At 37.1% G+C, this 21857-nt stretch overlaps 2 protein-coding genes and 1 long non-coding RNA gene across 7 annotated transcripts in view; 2 read left to right on the plus strand and 1 right to left on the minus strand.

Annotated features, from left to right (window-relative positions):
* Positions 1-21857, plus strand: part of LOC134665084 (alpha-L-fucosidase) — a 161829-nt gene that overhangs the window by 62762 nt on the left and 77210 nt on the right. The window lies entirely within an intron of this gene.
* On the minus strand, positions 2024-3672 carry LOC134665572 (uncharacterized). The gene is made up of 2 exons (XR_010098387.1): positions 2626-3672; positions 2024-2461 (listed from the first exon to the last, which is right to left on the minus strand). It is a non-coding gene; the product is annotated as an uncharacterized LOC134665572 (long non-coding RNA).
* Positions 8007-21119, plus strand: LOC134665062 (protein rogdi). 4 transcript variants are annotated; one of them, XM_063521854.1, is made up of 7 exons: positions 8007-8165; positions 8271-8342; positions 8411-8542; positions 8950-9125; positions 10306-10426; positions 13964-14173; positions 16119-21119. In XM_063521854.1, exons 1-7 carry the CDS (start codon positions 8130-8132, stop codon positions 16185-16187), a joined length of 816 nt encoding a protein of 271 aa, XP_063377924.1. In that variant the 5' UTR covers positions 8007-8129; the 3' UTR covers positions 16188-21119. The 4 variants fall into 4 exon arrangements, with proteins under 4 accessions (XP_063377924.1, XP_063377927.1, XP_063377923.1 ...); XM_063521857.1 differs by having other exon boundaries at positions 8968-9125; XM_063521853.1 differs by lacking the exon at positions 16119-21119 and having other exon boundaries at positions 13964-14272.

Below are 21857 nucleotides of genomic sequence, written 5' to 3' on the forward strand. Positions count from 1 at the left end.
GCCTTCAAGTGCTCAATAGTTTTAATATCAGCTTGAGCTACCATACAATCGTATTCAGGACGGATATTTCTGAATAAAATTTGCAACCTATCCGTCTCCGGCATAGTATAGCTGAGCCGGCCAAATAAACCTGACATAACGGCAAAGTACGCAACGACCGACTCATCCTTACCCTGAGTACGGTCCTGAATTTCACGCATTAGTTTATAGTCATAATCCAGAACACCAAAATCATCAAACAGTTTTACTTTTAAGCTTTCCCAGGTGGAAAAACTGTCCTTGTAGGCACGGAACCAGTGAAGTGCTGCATCCGTAAATATTTCATAAGAATGTTTTAATAAGGTACTAGTAGGCAAGCTCCTAGAAATCGCAAATTCCTCAACCTTCTGCACAAAACTACGGGGACAACCTTCACCCGCGTATGTAAACTTCCGAAATTCGCTAGTTACCGCCCTGTCACAATGAACAATAAGTTTACCCTCAGAACCTTTGTCAGAACTCGCGGTAACAAATGAAGATGAAGAATCGCTGTTGTTAACATTTTTTGTATCAAAACGCATTTTCAACGCGCTGAATTTAGATACGAGACCTTTATAAGTGTTACGATGTTGCTCAGTGTCCGCATCAATACGCTGAAGGCGCATGTATATATGTACAAGATAGGCCTGAATTTTATTTACAAGTTTTGAGTCACCGGTACTTTCGTATAATACTATCTTATCCTCAATAAAGGAAAGTGATTTTTCAGCGCCTGACAAGTCATCGGCGACTGAAAAACTAGAGAGCAAATCCTCATCCGCATATTTTATTAACAAATTACTCAACTGTTGTCTCAGTTCTACAACAGTGTCGAGAGGCTTTTCTTGTCTGATACTTATTTCGTAAATAAGTTCAGACTTATTTAACATATTTACATTTACACTAGACAAATCCATGTTAGATCCCTATGAAATAACGCAAGTACAAATAAAACAGACTATTTACAAGAAAAACATACAGACATACATACAAATAAATAGTACATAATATGTACTATGTATACGTTATACTATAAGAAGTGTATACTTAGCTACATAGGTATATTAATATGCATACGAATAAAACGGCAAAATGCAAACTGCAAATTTGGTAACGCCAATAAGTCTATTAATGACTATATGCTTAATTAGTACACAAAAACTACGAAAAAAAAAACAGCATATACAATAAAATTAATAAGGTATGTACAAACACATAAAGTATTTACAAGTATGTACATAACCCAATCCAAGTCTTTAAAGACCCACGTACTGACAGAAAACCCTTTGGGCGCCAATGTAACCGGCTAGCTAGAGCGGTAAAAGAAAACCAAGTTCTTTGCAATAAACAATATAATATGAAAATATGTAGGTACAATAAAATAAACTAGTTTCTGTCAGTACTTGAATCTAAACCAATAAAATATCGTCACTGGCCTTAGCGTTCTTGAATCCCATTCTTTGTCGAACCGTACGATCAACTTTATGAGGCCGCGGTTGCGGGAGTCAGCTTTGGCAACGCAGGCTCAGCGAGGTCCGTGGGTAGAGAAAAGCTTCAGCAGCAAACGTCCAAATAATAAACAGCAACAGTAATAAATAGCTCTTCAATTTAAAGGTAGAAGAAAGGGCTGGAACAATCGTACGTTCTTAGACTTGTAGTCGAAACCTAACCCAAGCCTTATTCCGTTACAAGAACCAGTGACATGTATTATACAAATAAGACTTGGATTAGGTTTAATTTCAACATAAACCTAAACTTAATGCTATATATACAATTATACAAACTTTACCTGCATTAGTGGCAGCCCTAGTATTAAACTTTATCACTAATTATAACCATACAGTATTATTAAAATAATAATTACAGAATTGCTATCTCCAACAACATTTCCAAAGGAAAAATTTATGAATAAAAAACAAAAGACGGGCGAGACCCTTAGCTTTTTTATTTACAACCGGCCAGTGCGCGCGGTGACTGTACATGCAGGTTTGCCATGTTACAATAGTTGATTATTATAATTTATGTATATTGAATTCTGGTGTTCCCACACGTCGGTCTGCTCCCAATGAGAATCCTAGTGCATTAGATTTATCAATTTGTAGTTCTTCCATTTCACATTCCTTACTGTGGGAGGTACTTCCACTTTCCTACGGCAGTGATCATTTTCCAATTCTTATTTCTTTTCCTATTAAAAATAAACCAGTACTTAAAAGATCTCCACTGTTAGCATATAAACTTCAAAATGCAGATTGGGATAAGTTTCGCAAACATATGGATGAGAGGTTGAGTGAATTACCTGATGTATCTCGGGAACATTTGTTTAAAACTTCTGATGCTTTTGCTAAGTTTTTAATTGATATAGCTGATGAAGTATTTCCACGTAAGAAGTCCTCTAAATTTAATATTCCCAGTCCTCCATGGTGGGATTCTGAATGTTCAGAAGCTGTTAAAAAGAGAAAACAGAGTGAGTTGACGTATAATAATAATATGAGCGAAGAGAATTTTAATTCCTTATTAGTTACATTAAAAGAAACAAAACAGTTTTTGAAGAAGAAGAAAGTTAACAGTTGGAGAGCCTTTTGTGCATCTTTGAGTCCCAGTACTCACCCGTCAGAAGTTTGGAGAAAAGTTAGAATGTTTAGAGGAGCTTTTGTAGAAAATAACGCCATCAATCTTGAGCCTCCAGTAGCTGAGAAATTTTTAGATAAATTAGCTCCCCCATTTGTCCCATTCCCTGTGTGTCCTGAATCGGCTTCCCCGTCCAATAATGATAACGTGCAGCGTTTTAATAGTCCATTTTCGTTACTGGAGCTAAAGAACGTTTTATCATATGTTATTGATTCTGCACCAGGATGCGATGGTATTCCATATTCATTTTTGAAACATTCTAGTGAAAAGGTTATAGGTTACTTTCTTAATATTATCAACGGGATTTTTATGACAGGTGACATTCCACCAAATTGGAAAATACAGTTGGTGTTACCATTTCTCAAACCGAATAAACCCCGTAATGATTCAAATTCTTATCGTCCAATTGCGTTATCTTCTGTTTTAATTAAGATTTTAGAACATTTAGTTAAAAATAGGTTGGAGTGGTTTATTGAGAGTAAGAAATTATTACCCGATATTCAATATGGTTTTCGCAAAAGCCGAAGCACTTTAGACTGTGTGGGTTTGTTAGTTTCTGATATTCTTTCAGCCTTCTCGAAACGGGAATATGTAGTAGCTTGTTTTATAGATATCAATTCGGCCTATGATAATGTAAATATATCAATTCTTGTAAATAAGTTGTTCCTCTTGGGAGTTCCTGAACGCTTGTGTAATATTATTGCTGCTATGTTTTATGAACGGACGATTAGGTTAGATTTAGGTGATAAAGTATTTCACAGAACAGTTTGGAAAGGACTACCACAGGGTTCTGTTCTAAGCCCCTTGCTTTTTAATGTATATACTTACGACCTTAGTTCTAATTTGCCAGATTATATATCAATTTTACAATATGCCGATGACATAGTGCTCTATTCTAGAAATGGATCCGTACAAAAGGCCTGCGAACTTATAAATGCTAGTTTGAAGGAACTAAATGTATATTTAAATAATAATGGGTTAGACCTCTCAGTTCCGAAAACCGCAGCAATTATATTTTCTCCAAGGAAAAAAACGGTTGATAAAAGTTTATCATATAGTGGATCTACAATTTCCTTTCGTCAAGAAGTCAAGAGTTTAGGAATGGTTTTGGACTACAATTTGTCAGCCAAGGGTCATTGTAATTATGTTAAAGGTAGATGTGAACGCTCATTAAACATATTGAGATGCTTGGCTGGTGTATGGTGGGGCAGCCATCCTTTCTACTTGAAGCTTATTTATAATGCAGTTATAAGAAGCGTTGTTGATTATGGTTCTTTTCTTTTAACACCAGGTACAGAAGATGCCTTTAAAGTATTCAATGTTATACAAAATAAGTCACTAAGGACTATCCTTGGTGCTATGCGAACCAGTCCGGCTAATGCCATGCAAGTGGAGTGCGTTGACCCTCCTGCACATTTGAGACGTCAATTTTTATCCGACAGATTCATTTTCAGGACTATGCAATTTTCGGTACATCCTCTTATCACAAAATTATCGACTCTTTATGATCATATGCAGTCGTCTCCATATTGGCGTAATAGAACTCCTCCTTGTATAATTAATAGCTACCTTAAATTTTTGTCTATATCTTCTCCCACTGTCAGACATATTAACCTTCCTATATACGAGAAAGATTTTGACTCTCTGATTATTTCTCCGCAAGTTTTTCTAGACTCCAATATTTCTAAGGATATAATATGTGGCATGGCACTGGGTAGGCATTAGCCGGACTGGTTCGCATAGCACCAAGGATAGTCCTTAGTGACTTATTTTGTATAACATTCAACATTCCTACCCTTTTACTTGACGTTGGCTACGGGCAACACCGCCCTCAAGCCCATATAAAGAAAAAAAAAAAAAGGTCGCGGTGCGGTGCGGTAGACTGTTAGAGTTAGACTCTGTTAGACAAAAAAGTACAACGATGTACAAACAAAAAAGTACAACGTTTATTGCTGCAATAATTATTATACATTTTATATTAAAACTAAAAGAAATGGCTTTTGAGGTATATAATTGAAATGTAACAGACATTTTAACACATTCAGAGCCAAGAACCCGACTGTCGGGTACACTGTTCGTAGCGAGTACGCACTTCATACGGCAAAGACGTGGCTACGCGCTACGAGCGTAACGTAAACGTAACCCGTAGCACTTCGTGGCAATGAATGTGTTAATGAAGGAAAGTAGAGCTAGGGTGACGACTAAAGTAAATATGTTTTTACCTACTTTTACAGTGGGCGCTTGCGGTATTTTAACCCTTTTCCGGGCATAGTACGATTTAATATGTAACCTTGTCTTCAAACCAATCAGCATAGCTAGATTAATAATTGGAATATATTTGGATTTTTTGGGAAAACCTTGTAGATTAGCGCGGCCTGGAAAAGGGTTAGACTGCGTTTGTGCGTTATAAGGTTATAACTGATATCAAAAATCGGTGGTTTCAATTAAGCTCGGTTGTGCAGTAGAGTCTCGAAAAAAATTCAAAAAAGAGGACTAAAAAATTCAGTCAAGATCCTTACGCTACGTCTTACGTAGGCGAACAACGCGCGAACGCGGCGCGGCGCGGCGCGGCGAAATCAATCCTTTGATGCCCATAGAAGTGTCCTACGTAAGCGATCTCGTTGCGAACGCGGTGCGGCGCGATTTGCACGCGAATGTCAGGCGGCGCGGCGCGGCGCGGCGCGGCGGCGGCCGCTTTCGCCGCGCCGCGCCGCGCCGCGTTCGCGCGTTGTTCGCCTACGTAAGACGTAGCGTTATCAATCTTATCATATTCAGACAAGAAGTAGAAAAGCCGCAACCGTCCCCTGTAAACACCCTTCAAGGGGAAGTAACTATGTAGTTTTAGGAAGTTATTTTGCAATTTATCAGTTTTATTGAGAAATAATAATGGTAACAATATTTTCTTAATGATGTGCTTCTTTTTCAGCTATTTTTCTCTGTGATTCTGCCCAACTCGCTTTATTTGCGTCAGAATTTACTGCTGCATGAATCTTTGCAAACGCGTAAAATCCAACAAGCCAGCCTAGTGGATAATACATCCAGATATTGTTATATTTCATATAGTGAAACATAGGAAACTGCGCTATTTTTGCAGATAAAGTGTAAGGAAATTTCATGTGCCTTCCGGATTTCCTGAAAAAATATTAAATTAACACGATCAGTAAGTATTGCAATGAAACGGGCGCCAAAACTAACTTCGCATAAGGACAGTCAATTCGTGCCCGTATCTTATTATAATAACTGTTGTATTTATTGTAGTTATTCATGTTTTAAGAAAATGGGGTAAGACGAGTTGCTTTAAAGTGCTTAAAAAAACAGATTAACATTCTATGAATATGATGATAACATGACAGCGGTTCACACTCATCACTCATCACAATCATAATAATCAGCAGGGTATGATGCGGTTTTCTTTACTGATTATTTTGGAATGTAAAGTAAGGGTTGGGTCTTAAAATAAGTCACCTTATTTGAGGATAACTGGCGCTGCGAGGGTTTGTTTTGGGTTGTTTTTAATTGATTTAAAGCAATTTTAGCTGCCGCTAATAAGATTTTTTTTGGGTGATCATTGAATATTAAGACGGTCTAGAACGCAAAATTATTATATAGGTAGTGTAATGTTCTGCCTATATCCCTTATATATAGTCTATATATGTAATTCAGAAACCAAGCATTTCCGCGAGGGAAATTTGGAGGGGGGGGTTGTCCCCACTCCCCCCTCCCACCCTCTCCTTCCCACCTTTCTATTAAGGCGACTTATTTTAAGATTTTTACCTAAAGTAATTAGATGATTTACTACAATTCAAAGAAGGGGAGTATACTTAATGTATACTTTTGAGAAAATAAATACCCGGCAATGTGACCCATATCGCGCAGAGTTTTCTCAAGTGTAGCATAAAATACTTGCATGGCATTAGGAGTAACCATATTGACGCTTGTATTAAATGAATGAATCAACCGAAATCTACTGAATACTTGTGAATCTCTTTCTGCCAAAATCTACGAATTTACAAGTAAATTTAGCAAGTGATTTAGCACAAAAGAAATTGTCATTAATTCGTTCGAGGTTTGACAGTTTAATAAAGATTGTCAATTAGTTTTTTTATGTCCAGTTTTTGGGGCCTTTACAATGTACAAAACTCAATGCAATTTTAGATATAGTTTGCCAAACAATTATGTCAGTAAAAAAGGCGCGAAATTAAAATTTTCTATGAGACGATAACCCTTCGTGCCTACAATTTTTAAATTTGCCGCCTTTTTTTACTGACAACATGCGATTTTCGATTTATTTAAATTTTTTGGTATTATAGGCCCTTTGATTTCAGCCAGGTATTCCGGACGTGTGTAATCAGACTTATAGTTTGTCAAAGGACGTCGTCGTTTTAAACACAGACAGAGAGAATCATACTATCTTTGTCTTACACTAGTACTAGCACCCAAAAGAAAAGGATGAATACAGTTTTCTTTGGTTTTATTTACTGACAAATTGGTTTGACCAACTATAGACGGTCAAGCAAATCTTGTCAGTAGAAAAAGGCGCGAAATTCAAATTTTCTATGAGACGATCTCCCTTCGCGCCTACATTTTTCAAATTTGCCGCCTTTTTCTACTGACAAGATCTGCTTGACCAAGTATATATTTTCATTATTTAAATTCTCCTGCCGAAGGAGTGCCGGCCGCCTGTCCCGCCACGCCAGCCTCAACGATGTCATCCGTCGGGCCTTTGTCAGCGTGGGCGTGCCGGCCGCGTTGGAACCAGCCGGTCTGGCGCGCGACGATGGCAAGAGGCCCGATGGAATAACCCTCATCCCCTGGCAGATGGGACGGCCGCTCATCTGGGATGCCACATGTGTAGACACCCTAGCGCCGTCCCATCTAGTCGCCACGTCTCAGAGAGCTGGCGGCGCGGCAGCAGCGGCTGAAACCCTAAAACGCCGCAAATATGCTGGTCTTACAAACAACCACATATTTGCGGCGTTCGCGGTTGAGACCCTGGGGCCGTGGTGTCGTGACGCCCACAACCTTTTTAAAGACCTTAAAAAAAGACTGTTGGAAACGACGGGTGACCCTAGGGCTGGCTCATTCCTAGGCCAAAGAATAGGCATAGCTATTCAGCGTGGGAATGTAGCCAGCCTTATGGGCACACTTCCGCAGGGGACAGATCTGGGGGATCTAAGGTAGGTGGGTAAGTTTTATTTATTTATTTATTTTATTAGTTTTAGTTTTAATTTATTTAGTCTATACTTAATTTTAATAATAGTTTGTATAAGTTTTGTTATTGAATAAATTAAAATAATTTTTCTGAACGTCTATCAACTGTCAATAAAAAAAATTACTCCCACAACCAATTCCTCCTCCCCCTCTTACCTTCACTGACATCTGTCACGTCAATTGGCGAAGGCGAAATTACTTCACGTGAACCATCGGAAGGAAATTATTAAAAATTTACAGACGGCTATTCAGTTCGTCAAAATTCTATTGCAATGAGCGATAACGAAAAGGAAGAGGCTGCCAATTTGGTAAAAGACTAATCTGCAGTCAATAAAAACATAATTATCTAATGACATTTTAGTTTAGAGTGCTATCCTAACAATTTAACGTTTTTGGTTTTTGTGTTTTTTTAGAAAGAAGAATTCGAATGGGTTCTTCGAGAGGAGGTTCACTCGATCTTGCATCAGCTACACTCGGTTTTAGTCGTAAGTTTCTTTTTAATTTAATGAATCGATGTACTGTGGCATAGTTAGTATATGGCTTTGTTTTGCAGGGTTGCGCTCACAGATTTCCTGTCCCCCTGTATGGGAATGAGGGCCAGAAACAAGACAAATTTATACTGACCTCGCAGCCTGAACAACTGAAATGCATTGTAACACTTACTGGCGACAGCATAACTCATGCAGTAAGTATTATGTTACTTGTTAATCTTCACTCATTGGAATACAAATGAGTGGCCTTACACGGTTGGAATCGCTAACAGACGTTTGTTGTAAGCTTGTTAATAATACATTGATACTTTATATGTATTGGTGTATATGTTATGGAAGAAATTTTGGTTTTTATTATAAATTAAATAGAGTTGTACGTTTTTGAGGTAAAATAATGCTTAAGTTTTACTAGGTACTAATGAATAGCTTTCTAACATATGGAGCTTGAGGAATTACAGTTACAAGGGTATAATATGGTGGTAATCTAAATTATATGCCACTAATATGACTAAGGTTTGTTAATAACCATGGCAAGGAAGTAAAACACAATAGATTCACTTAATAACATTTATTTTCGAAACTGTTTATCTTCAATAAACAGTCTTGTTTCTCCCACCAGGACATAAGTTTCAAAGTGCTCCGGCAAATGCACACAATATGCCGCACATCAATCAATCAGGACGGGCCGTGGAAGCTTCAGCAGATCCAGGACGCAGCCAACCACTTGCAGCAAGCCATCGGCTACATTGACAATGTAGACAAACATTATATATTCAGGTTAGTGACATATTGGTGACACAATTTTACAAGGGCGTTATGAGAATAACATGACCTTATTGTTTCTGTAAATATATGATAGCAATGACACTATTTTTGGCCGGAAAATATAATTCTTTATAAGACCTGTATGTCTAATATAACTTTGTGGCTTATGTGTCACTATTTCAACTTAATAACATATGGTACTTGATTTTAATTTATCAGGCAAAAAGGGTTTTATGTGGTCTAAATAATATGGCTTCATTTGTCTGTATAATTTAAGAAAATTGATTGAATTATTACTTAAATCTCATTTAGTTGCAATTAGTGCACAAATGAGTTTATCATGAAAACACCAATTTAATAGTAGCATATTATCACTTTTATTTTATCAGTTCAATTGATCACTATAGTCTGTATCTTTAGGTATTTAAATAAAAGTAAACAAACAATTTGTACATTTTCGGGTAGTTATAACATTTATTGGTTCATCATCATCATCATCATCATCAGGCTATATTAGTCCACTGCTGGACATAGCCCTCCCCTAAAGAGCGCCATAGCGCCCTGTCTTCAGCTTGCCGCATCCAGCATCTGCCTGCAGTCTTTCGCAGATCGTCATCCCACCTGGCCGGAGGGCGTCCTACACTACGTTTGCCGAGTCGCGGTCTCCACTCAAGAACACGTTTCCCCCAGCGGTTGTCGGTTCTTCGTGCGATATGGCCAGCCCACTGCCACTTCAGCTTGCTAATTCTTTGAGCTATGTCGATAACTTTGGTTCTCTGTCGAATGTATTCGTTACGAATCTTATCCTTCAGAGAAACTCCGAGCATAGCTCTCTCCATAGCTCGCTGAGCGACTTATTTATTGGTTAACCAACTATAATTACAAAACCGCCTTGATCAGTCCCTGAATGACCTGACCTACATTATTTTTGATCATATAATGTTTTCTTTTACCCTTAACTGGCTTAAGGAGCCATTTGAGGGTAAATTTTGTTTACTTTTATTTAAATACCTAAAGATACCGAGTATAGATCAGTGATTTTACTTTATGTCAGGTAATTTATAAAGTTAAGATTAATCTCAGATATAACAAATGATAAACATATTAACTTAGACAAATAACAATATTTTTAAATGGATTTAGCACTTATAAGGGCATTTTAGTTTATAAAATAAGTTTTTCTTTGTTGCAGGTCATCAGATGAAGTACTACATATAATACAATGCCTGATTGGTTCCCTTCAAAGGGCGCGCACAGCTCTAGTCCTGCCAAAAAAGAAAGCCATTGATGAACTAATGAAAAGTCGAAATATGGTAAGTACATAGATGTCGCTTAACTTCAGACTCGGGTCATACATGGGGATAAACATCTTTATGAAAATGTAACAGTTATGGTGGTGATGTTAACAACCATTTATGTACTTCGCTTGCAACAAAAAACTACTGAGTGCATTTTTTTTTGTATGAGAGTAAAATAATAGCACACTGCGTCAGATTCGCACGTCGCTCCGGCGTGCGAGCCAGACGTTGCTATAAAACGCACATAGCGTTCTCTCGCTCAAACTTTCAGAGCGACGTGCGAATCGGACGCACTCTGCCATGCCCCATAGTTGCAATGTTATCTGTGACAACAAGCAATTTTTATTTATTTATATAGCCCTTTATTCTGAACATGGTTGTTGGTTTTTAGTTTTGAATGTTTATATGAAGTCTCTTGGTTCAGTGTGCCTGTCGGCAAAGGCCTCCTCCAACTCCTTCCAGTATTTCCTCTCTCTTGCCACCCTTGTCCAGAGTGGTCCCACTGTGAGTATAATTTCGTCTTCCCATCGTGTTAATTGAGGGCCTTGCGATCTTGATCCATCTGTAGGGTGCCACATGAGAATTCTTTGGCTCCACTTCTCTGTCTTGCATCTTATAGTGTGGCCTGCCCACCTCCATTTTTGCATGTCTATGTGGGTGAGGATGTCTGTCACTTTTGTTCTGGTTCTTATGTCAGAGCTGCGGTTTCTATCCTGTAATTTTACACCGAGCATGCTCCTCTCCATAGCTCTCTGGCACTTTGCAAGTTTATCTCGTTGTTTTTTAGTAAGAGACCAAGTTTCGCAGCCATAGGTTAGACATGGAAGCACACATGTGTTAAAAGTTTTGCTTTTTATCCGTATACCAAGGTTGCTTTTCATGATTTCTTTGAGTGACCAATATTTGCTCCAGCCGGATGCTATTCTTTTTTCAATTTCTTTATCCATTTGGTTCTTGAAAGATATTATTTGATCTAGATATACATATTCTTCAACATAGTCCAGACTGAATCCATTAACTGCAATTTCTTGTCTCCTAGAATTTGTCATCAATTTAGTCTTGTCTGAGTTAAGCTCCAGTCCCACTGCCTCACTCTGTTTTGCTAGATCTAATAGCATGCATTCTAGTTCTTTTGGGTTTTCCTCAAACAAGACTATGTCGTCGGCAAACCTGAGGTGGTTTAGGCGTGTGCCATTTATGTTGAGGCCAAGGTGTTCCCATTCGAGTTTCCTGAAAATTTGTTCCAAGACAGCGGAGAACAACTTTGGTGATAGTGGGTCACCTTGCCTGACACCTCTTTGTATAGGGAAGTTTTTGCCAGTTGATTCTAGTCTAATTCTGCTTTTGCTGATTGTATATATCCTTCGGATAATTTCCACGTATACTTCGTGTACTCCTTGTTGTTTCAGGCTTGTCCATATACAGGTGTGGTTAAGGCTATCGAACGCTTTCGAGTAGTCGATAAATGCTATGAACAAAGGCTTTCGGAACTCTTTATACTTCTGAATTACTTGTTTTACTGTATGGATATGGACAATAAGCAATACTTGTGATATATTATAATTCCTTGCCAATCTGTTTTAATTACCTAGATTAGCAATAAGCTGTAATACAATTTTTATCAGAGGCGGCATTGAATTTGAACTATCAATACTGGAATACTGCCCGTCTTTATGACTCCTCTACACGATGGGCCAGCGCCGGCCACTCCAAGGGACGCAGCCATGCGGTAGAATGAGATAGCAATATCACTTGCTTCCTCTAACGCATAAATACGTCCCTTGGAGTGGCCGGCGTTGGCCCATCGTGTAGAGGAGCCATTATTTGGGTTTTGTTAAGTTTAATTGTTGTTATCTCGATTAGGTACTATCACAATGCATTCAACTTATAAGGATTTACCGTATAACTGTACCTATCTCCTGTAATCTTTTATCAATCAAGTCATCGTCTAATATTTATCTTATGTTATCTTCAATGCTAGTACCTAGTTTGGTACAACGCATGCACTTGCACATTGCACATAAAATACCTATATTAGTAAAATAGATTCTTGTCAAAAAACTGTGTCTAATCTTAGATTATTAGTATGACTAAAACAAGCAAAACTTTTGTAAAACTATGATTCAACTATGGTTTCGAAGTTTGAAGTCAGTTAAAAATCAAATCCATGTTACATAATATGTAATAAACAAAACTGATTGAGACTTTTATCAAAATGGGCTCAGTAATTTTGACGTTACGGTTGAACTCATGACCCTACTCCTAAAATAAAAACCCTTCGCGTAGTCATGTAAAAATCAAGGAAATTATAAATACAACATAAGAGTGTTTTAATCAAAGTTGTGTAACTGTAATATTAACATGTCCTTAACTGTCAGGAAAATAAATAAGAACTCAAATCAGTGTATGACTCATTTTCTCAGACAATGTGTTCTGTTTTTTTATTTTGGTCCTTACCTATAAAGCATTACAGTTGAAAGTCCATTGTCTTACCGCTTTTGACCTTCTATGGGATAAGAATGACATAACATGAACGCTCATAAATTCATGTTATCGCACGAAGAACGTATAGAAAGAAACCCATTTATTATCTCACATTCATATTTCATATGATTATACACAAAGAGGTATTTACTATGTAAAAAAGATGGAAAGTCTAAAAAAATAAAATTGCCGTCAAGTTTCACTCAATAGATGGCGATATACGGACTACGAACTGAATTTTCAATCGTCAACTTATGATGATGACGACCAAAGTTATTGCATAAATTTATCAAGACAATATGTTTTCTAGACTTTACACCTCTTTTGATATTAAGAACTCTTTGCTTATACTTGTCTCTTTTATCGTCGTGAATAAAGTACCTATTTTAGACTATATACCTAATATAACTTACATATAGGTACGTCTGTCTGTTGTCCGGACATTATATTATACGGTCTGTAACATCTCTATAGTCCGTTTTTTTTAGCATTAGAAAGAACTTCGCAGAAGTTCGCTTGTGGTTCTAAATCTGGCACTTTTAGCGGTAACAATTTGAAGTAAATTATATGTATTGACCATGCTACATTAGATAATTCAATAATTATTAAAAATTAACGAGTCTGATAAAAACTGCACGCTTGCTTCTGCGGAGTTCTTTCTAATGCTAAAAAAACCGAACTATAATGTCGTCTTAACGAAATGTGGTGAATCTGTAAGCTTTTGACGCTCCTAAGGGGGTATTATACTGCGTGTTCTCTCACGCCCCGTTTCTTGTGCCTTTTAATCGCGATTGATCTGTTCAAGAACCCTGTTTCTTATTACATTACGCTATGCTATTTCTTTTGGCAGGGCCAGTGGCGGATTTGCAGTGTTGGCCGCCCTAGGCCCCAGGCCCTGTAGTAACTACTAGCCGCCCATTTCTCAGCACCCATCTATAGATTGCCGCCCCCAATATCTTGCCGCTCTAGGCCCAGGCCTTAATAGGGCAAGTGTGGCACTGGGCAGGGCCCGGCAAAACGTGTAACCCTTATCGTTAATTTGTAAAGCGAAATATATTTTCTTTCCAGAAAGCCCTATCACCAAACCTACCCGAAGATCTCGCAATATCATTCTACATCCAGTCCCACAAGCTGATATTCGTGGCCTACCAGCTCAGCTCGGTCCACGGCACCATGCGTATCGACTCGTGCCAGGCGGACTGCGCCGTTCCGTGGCTTAGTGATGTCTTGTTCATGCTGACGGCAGCGCTACACATGTGTCAGCAGCTTAAGGATAAGGTGAGGAGGGATAGTAGTCCCGACTGCACGGATTGGCCTGATCTTGAAAGCTTTGTTTGTGCTACTGTTGATTATGATGATTGATGACTAACCCTTTAAACATAATGTCGATGTCGGCGGCCGATCGTAAGATCAGGCAGATCGTAAGGTTCCCCGTGTATTGTTTTGAGGATAGTCACATTAAACCAATATATAGGTAAGATAGGTTCGTTAGGTTGCTTCAGATGCCCGAAGGGGAAACTGCCCAGAAATAGGAGCCCCGCCTAGCGGGGCTCCGTCCACTCGGGGAACGAGTCAAAGATTTTCACGTTTCACGATATGCCTAGGAATTTCACGATATGTCTGATCTTACGATCGGCCGCCGACATCGATAAATAATTCGCGATTACTAACTTGATAATGATCAATGATAACTGTTGTAAGTCAACCAAGATGATTGCGTCCATAGTGGAAATTTTATTGTCACTATACTGCAAAACGTGATTCAAGACCAAAAAAAGTAAGACAATGTTGCCACTGCAATAATATTGTTTGTAAAATAGTATATTCGTTTTGATAAATAATCACGCTAAGATAATTTATTTATTAGTAATTTTACTACTACGATTTAATATAGTACTTTTATTTACTTATTTTTACATTTGTCTTACTTTTTTGGTCTTGAATTACATTTTGCAGTATATAATTACAAATGCATAGAATTTGTTGTAATTTTACTGTGAAAGGTGCTTGAGATTTAAAAAAAAATATACCACATTGGTTCTTATATGGACGCAATAACCCTGGTTGACCTTAATTTAACGATATTTTACATTTATACACATTATTTTATAGTTTTTATTTAATTTAATTGTGAAAATAAAATATAACCAATAATTTATAATAGATTTGTGATGTTTTGTTTTGTGATGTTTTTTTACGTTTTACTAAACCGAAATACTAACAGAACCTAACCCTGCTTAATTAAATCCCTAATGAATATATTTTTCTACATATTGTGCATGCTTACTTACCAGGCGATATACTTACAATATATACATACCTAATAGAAATACGTAAAATTATAGACACAGGAGAATTACGTTGTTTGACTTCATTTCTCCTAAAATACCTAGCGAATATTCAAACTCAATTTGGTAGATAGTACGTGTTTCGCCTCCCAAGAGAAATTAAATAAACATTAATATCGACCACTTAATTTCGCTAACTCGTATTATTGTTTTGGGTTCAGCCTAAATATGAACTCTTTTCCTATCATAACTAAGTCCATTTTGCAGTGAGAGAGTTGAGTAAAATACGAGTTTGGTTTGGCATTTCGATGTGGGTGGTTATCTTGACGTGACCTAGCACACGCCTTGATAACGTTGTAAACGATAATCGAAGAATTTTGTAAACATCTTTTTTTTAATCGCTTGATTATTAATATCGATTTTATATCGATTTATCGAATCAATTCTCAGTTTTCTAATCTGTGGATAAACGGTTTCCAGTGTATGGGTTAGAAAGACTATCTTCTACATTCTTTATGGTAAAAAAAAACTACAACTCACTACACTATTTATTTACCTTCATAATTTTTCAAAATTTCCTCTTAATACGATTTCGATGTATTAATTCTGTCAGAAGTCTAGTTTTTCGTGACAAATTGTGTTTTTCTGTCTTTGCGTTTTTTTTAAACCTATGATTGATACAGACCTCAGATCCGGACCTCTCTCAAAATTTATTATTGGCCAAGAACCACCAACTGTTTGTAAGTTTTAACTATTAAAATAGTTAAATACCTATAGCGAATAAAGTCCACAACGGGTTGTTCTGTTATAAATTCGCGAACTCTTCAGGTGCTTTCGGGGAACACCACTTAAGAACCACATTTATTCAAATTAACTACAGTTGGCAATAAAATATTGTACCTGTTTTTTTACTAACCTAAACTTTTTCATTACAGCTGTGTGTGTTCTCGCAGTACAAAGACTTCACGGTGGGCTCCCGCTCCGCGTCCATGGTCTTAAACTGATTTCCATCTCCACGTGATTCTCAGTAATGTGCGTATGAATATGATTAACGGATGTGGGTGGCCAGTCGAAGCTTTTTACAGACGGCGCCATTATAGATTTCCATGTTAATCCTACCCAATATGTCAAATTCTTTTTTTTATTGTATGACCCGGATGCAAAGGCAAAATCCCATAGAATAAAACTAGAGACAGGGTAAACCTATGTTGGCGCCATTTATAAAAACCTTTGACAGTTGCTGTCCCCATTGTATGTATGTGTATTTATTTTATAGTTAACGAGTCCATTGTTGATATTCTTGTTGAATATGTTGTAACATAATGTATATGCGTAATAATTAACATTAATTTAATTAAGTATAGTTAAGGGAGGTTTGCACGTGTTAGAAGGATAAAGGATGGTAGCTGTTGAAATTAATATTATGGCGCACTACAAAGCTGTTTCCACACTTATATTTAACTTGTCTCACCCTAAGAAAAAAAAATGCCATCACAATTGATACAAAAAATGTATCTGTCTGAAACGCTGACATAAATTTGCCAGTTGGCATTTTGAAGTGTTCTGTTTTCATAACCTGTAAAACTGAATGCTACCCAGGAAGGAATTGGAAGTTGTCTTTTCGCATCCGAGACTAAATAAAAAAAAAACATTTCAGAAATAATAAAATTTGGATACTAATTTATTACATTTCTAAAAAATTATGTGGACACAGCTTTTTACACAGAAGCAATATAGCACAGGGATACCGCTGCCGATATACTTAATGTTAAATCACAATTGTATAGAGTTGTAACTTCACAGACTATTTTGACATACAAACATGTTGGTAGAAATTATTTAGTCTTGTAATAACTAAAACAGTCTCGTATAAGTTAGGCTAAAGCAATGCTTATTTCTTGTACAATGGGTGGTTGCAATGATGTCAAATGTCAGGGGCCCATTTCTCGAACGCTATTAGACTAATATTATTAGTCCACGAACTGTCAAATCGTATGGGTTGCCATGACAACCCACTAATAATATTAGACTAATATCGTTTGAGAAATGGGCCCCAGTTTAGCGTTCTACAGACGTATCAGTGAATTACAAAAAAAACGATATAGATTCAGCTAAAATGAAATATGTAGTACACGTACCTCTCATTCTAACAGATAGCTGCATCTCATAATAAATTCAGTGCAATGTTGTTATGTCTGGAGGGCGAATAAATTGAAGCTATATACGGTCAAACAAGTTTGTCAGTAGGAAAAGGCGCGAAATTCACATTTTCTATGGGACGATAACTCTTCGCGCCTACATTTTTTAAATTTTGCCGCTCTTTATATATAAATTTCTATATACATGTCTGAATTTTTTTTAAAGCTCCTGCCATACTTATTAAATAAACAGTGTCGGCAGTTGGTATAAGACTTTCACTTCGCAAGACTAATGTTAAATCGTTATACTTACACTAAACTGCTAATATTCGGTGCTATAGATTTTTTGTTACAGAAACATGTCAAGTATACACTGGATGTATTATAATTTTCTATGGTATTTTTTTATCAATCCAATCAGGGGCCCATTTCTCAAACGATATTAGTCTAATATTATTAGTGTGTTGTCATGGCAACGCATACGATTTGACAGTTCGTGGACTAATAATATTAGTCTAATAGCGTTCGAGAAATGGGCCTCTGATTCTGATATGACTGTTAAGAATAGTTGTCTATGTAGGCAAATTGGCGTTTTTAGTACAAACGATTTTACTTATACGAGTTATTTTTTCTTCCAATCAAAATGAAAACAACTACTTAAATTCCCAAAACCTGGAAAATTATTATTTTGTTTTAAAATCAATGAACTATTCATATTTTATGATATGTATAATTCGCACTGCGATATCTTTATAGAACCTCGATGAAAACAATGCTTATAATCTACTGAAAAAAGCCATTTGTAAAATTGTATTTGGGATAGATCTGAAAGAAATGAAAGGTTGTTGGTTAGTAATGTAATTTTGGAGCAATAACGCTTCTATTGTTTTAATCGCGAAAATTAACGTAACCCTCGAATGCATTGTAGCTAATTAAGTTTGTAGAAAATAATATGAATGTCTCTTCCTAGAATTCAGATGTCAAATTTTATTTTCTATGAAATTGTACTGCCCTCATTATATAGTAAAACACTTATCTATACTTACCTTTAGTACCATTACATTAGATGGAGACGAGTAGAAAATTAAGAGCCTTATCACACTGGCGATTTGCAGCAGAGTTGAAAGTGAGACGACTAGTTCGTCGTGAGCGTGCAATGATTTTGCCGCGATGGTGCTAATGTGATGAGGCTCTAAGCGCCGCTTGCACATCCCACTAACCCGGGGTTAAATGGTTAAACCGTTAACCCAGTGTCAACTTGTACTGGTAACCATGGTAACCAGTGGCGTAGAGTGAACTAATCTAGCCTTGGGCGAAATCACATCTATGAGGCCTTTCTCTTTCACTGTGTCCGAAAGGGCAAAGGGCGCGAGGCCACTCTTCCCCCGGGTTAGTGAATGGTGCAAGTGGCCTTAAGGGTCGGTTGCACCAAACTGTTCGTATCGTTAAAGAGTACGTTAAATTTTTATGTATGGAAAGTTTCATAGTAAAGCGCCAGGGCGCGCCGGCTGACGTTGATCAGTCTGTCAAATGTGGTTGGTGCAACTGGCCCTAAGTCTGCTAATCTTTGTGGAAAGTTCATCTCTGCCCGATGGCGCCACTTTAAACCTCGCTATAGACAGTCCTGATGTCATCAATTACCTACTACCTATATCGATTGGTAGTCGATATTATTTACTTGTCTCTTAATTAGCCTAGGATTGCCTTTGTTACTGTCCAGAATTGTGCAATTAATATATGTTTATAGGTCTATGAAATATACAAATTCATGGAATCATTGTGTAAATTCGAATATCAAAACACATTCATAACGGTTTCCATTTATGCCATACAAGGCGGTCACTGACGAAAATAATGGAGGTTTAGGGTCTCCCCAAATATATCGACGCGCATTCGGCAAAAGCCGATAGGAAAAAGCTTTATGTCCGCGCAATAAGAGCGAAAAAGTCGTCGTTCGGCTCGGCTCGCATCGGCCGGCACCTGCCAACGCGTCGACGGCTTTTTCGCTCTTATTGCGCGGACATAAAGCTTTTTCCTATCGGCTTTTGCCGAATGCGCGTCGATATATTTGGGAGACCCTTACAGACGTAGCCATTTCGCTGGCCCAACATTACACGGTTCTATGTTACATTTTCAAGACAGTTGAATTTCGACTTAATGTCACTATATGACAAAGTTCAAATTTCAGTTTGATAAAAGTGAAACATAGAACCCTGTAATATTGAACAGCATCGAATGGCCTTTGACGTTGCAAGCGGCAGCGTCAACAGCGTCAAATGCAGCGGATTTGCTCGGAGCGTTCATTTTGGCTACCTTTCCGCTGAGGAGGAGGAGGAGATGTAACACTTTAAACTCTCGCGTTTTGTACACATATTCAATTACACAAACGGGTCTACCGCGATATAATTATATCGCGGCAGACCCGTTTGTGTAATTGAATATGAGGAGGAGATGATTGGAAAATTAACCAATAGCACTCTCATCTTCGCCTCAGTGGAATGGCTGCCTTTGGCCAATTTGGCCCACTACATAGGCCAACAAATTTAGCAACAAGTTGCATGGTGACAAAATTTTTATATCTGTAGATCTCTCATATTATGTTTTAGGATCTGATCATAAATGCATATTTCTGTAATAGTTCAAAAGTTTTTTGCTGATGTAATATCATAATTACATATAAAATATAAGAAAAATACCTGCAATTAAAAAAATCAGTCATTACATTATGTTGCAGTAAAAGTCATCTGTTATATTTTAGTAAAATTTACTATGTATCTTTTAATTTAAGGATCTATTATGAATTATGATGTAAAAAAATATAATGTGATAATAAATCAAACAACGGAATTGGGAAATAAATAATGTTAAAATTGTATTTTTATGCACACAATAATAATTATAGTTATTGTTAACGCACTTTCTATTGTAACTTATAACCGTTAAGTACACGTAGGTACCGACCTTATTTAGTCCTTGTAATTAAAGAAATGTATTATTGTATTTTTTAAGTTATTTAATCAATACAAACGGTACCTAAAGTCATAACTCCACTAGTTTTCTGGTATCGGTTTAGAAATATGCAGGCCATGCACGACTCGTGCAATAATAATATTGTTTATTTTTATGTTAAAATACCTATAGCAAAGAGTTAGTTTTTGTAGAAGAATATAAAATAGTCTATGAAAAATTGATGCTTCGAACTTGGCAGCTAAGCAGGGCAATGCTAACTAGATATACTTGGTCAAGCAGATCTTGTCAGTAGAAAAAGGCGGCAAATTTGAAAAATGTAGGCGCGCAGGGATATCGTCTCAGAAAATTTGAATTTCGCGCCTTTTTCTACTGACAAGATTTGCTTGACCATCTATAAGAATAAGAATAATAAAGAAATAAGATGCGTACGCATGCGGGTCTGCGGGACGGTGAAAGCATGCGTATTGCGTACGCATCTTCATACTAACGAGCAATTTCTCATATATAAAATGCGGCCCAATACTGACAGATGTGATTCCACCTATAATCTCTTCTATAATCAATAATTCTTTGCTTTATAGTATAAGAGGTCTCCAATATTTGATTATTGTCCAATAATTTATGTATCCAAAAACTGCATTTATAATTAACATTTTCTTTTTATTAGACCTCTCAAGTACCACCTGTGTAATTTTTTTGACATGTTTGACAATAAAATTATACTATACTAGTATTATTAGGTAGTCTCGGACTATTTAAATCTGTAATATATAATAAATAAACCGTTCTTGTGATTGTGTTGTATTTCAGTAAACCAAAATGCTGTTACGTGTGTAGTTTTATTTATGTTTATTTCCATTACTATTTTTATGCGGATCTTAAACATGCCCAAAAGATATCTTCTTATATAAGTAGGTATAAGCTCACATACTAACTCTCACCAGTTTATTAACGGAGTATTACAAATGGAACTTCCGCTCTATATTAACTGTGTCCAAGTTAAATTTGAATCTATTTATAATGAATAGGATTGAATTTCCTTTGGTAAAAATATGAAAGAAACATTATTTTATTTGAGACAGTAGGGCCACTAGCGCCGTCGGTGTATAATGGCTCCTCTACCTACAGGATGGGCCAGCGCCGGCCACTCCAAGGGACGCAGTCATGCGATAGAATGAGATAGCAATATCACTTGCTCCCTCTAACGTATAAATGCGTCCCTTAGACTGGCCGGCGCTGGGCCATCGTGTAGAGGAGCCATAAGCCGTAACAGACTACCGCACCGCGAGGCCACCTTGGTGACCAAGCTTTTAGCGTGTGAAATTTTTGGGTCTGACAAATGACATTGATAAAGTTACACATACCTATTATATTTATTTTACTCTTTTGTTACACACGTAATGAGAAAGGCAAGACTAGAATGCGATACTGATTTCATGTTTTAGCCATTCTCAATTTTATTCCAATCCATTCTGGACACATTAATCGACGTATTGCAAACTAACTCCGTAAACGCCATTGACCTTTGGCTGCGTTGACGTCTATCAATAGACGCTTTTGTTTTGA

This window comes from Cydia fagiglandana, chromosome 6 (genome assembly GCF_963556715.1).
Source record: "Cydia fagiglandana chromosome 6, ilCydFagi1.1, whole genome shotgun sequence".
Lineage (NCBI taxonomy): Eukaryota > Metazoa > Arthropoda > Insecta > Lepidoptera > Tortricidae > Cydia > Cydia fagiglandana.

Excerpts from the sequence above, each read along its gene's own strand:
- LOC134665062 (XM_063521853.1), top strand. The coding sequence starts at position 8,130 with ATGAGCGATAACGAAAAGGAAGAGGCTGCCAATTTG. Across the intron at positions 8,543-8,949 it reads GCGACAGCATAACTCATGCA|TCTTGTTTCTCCCACCAGGA; the intron begins GTAAGTATTATG and ends TTCAATAAACAG. Across the intron at positions 9,126-10,305 it reads GACAAACATTATATATTCAG|GTCATCAGATGAAGTACTAC; the intron begins GTTAGTGACATA and ends TCTTTGTTGCAG.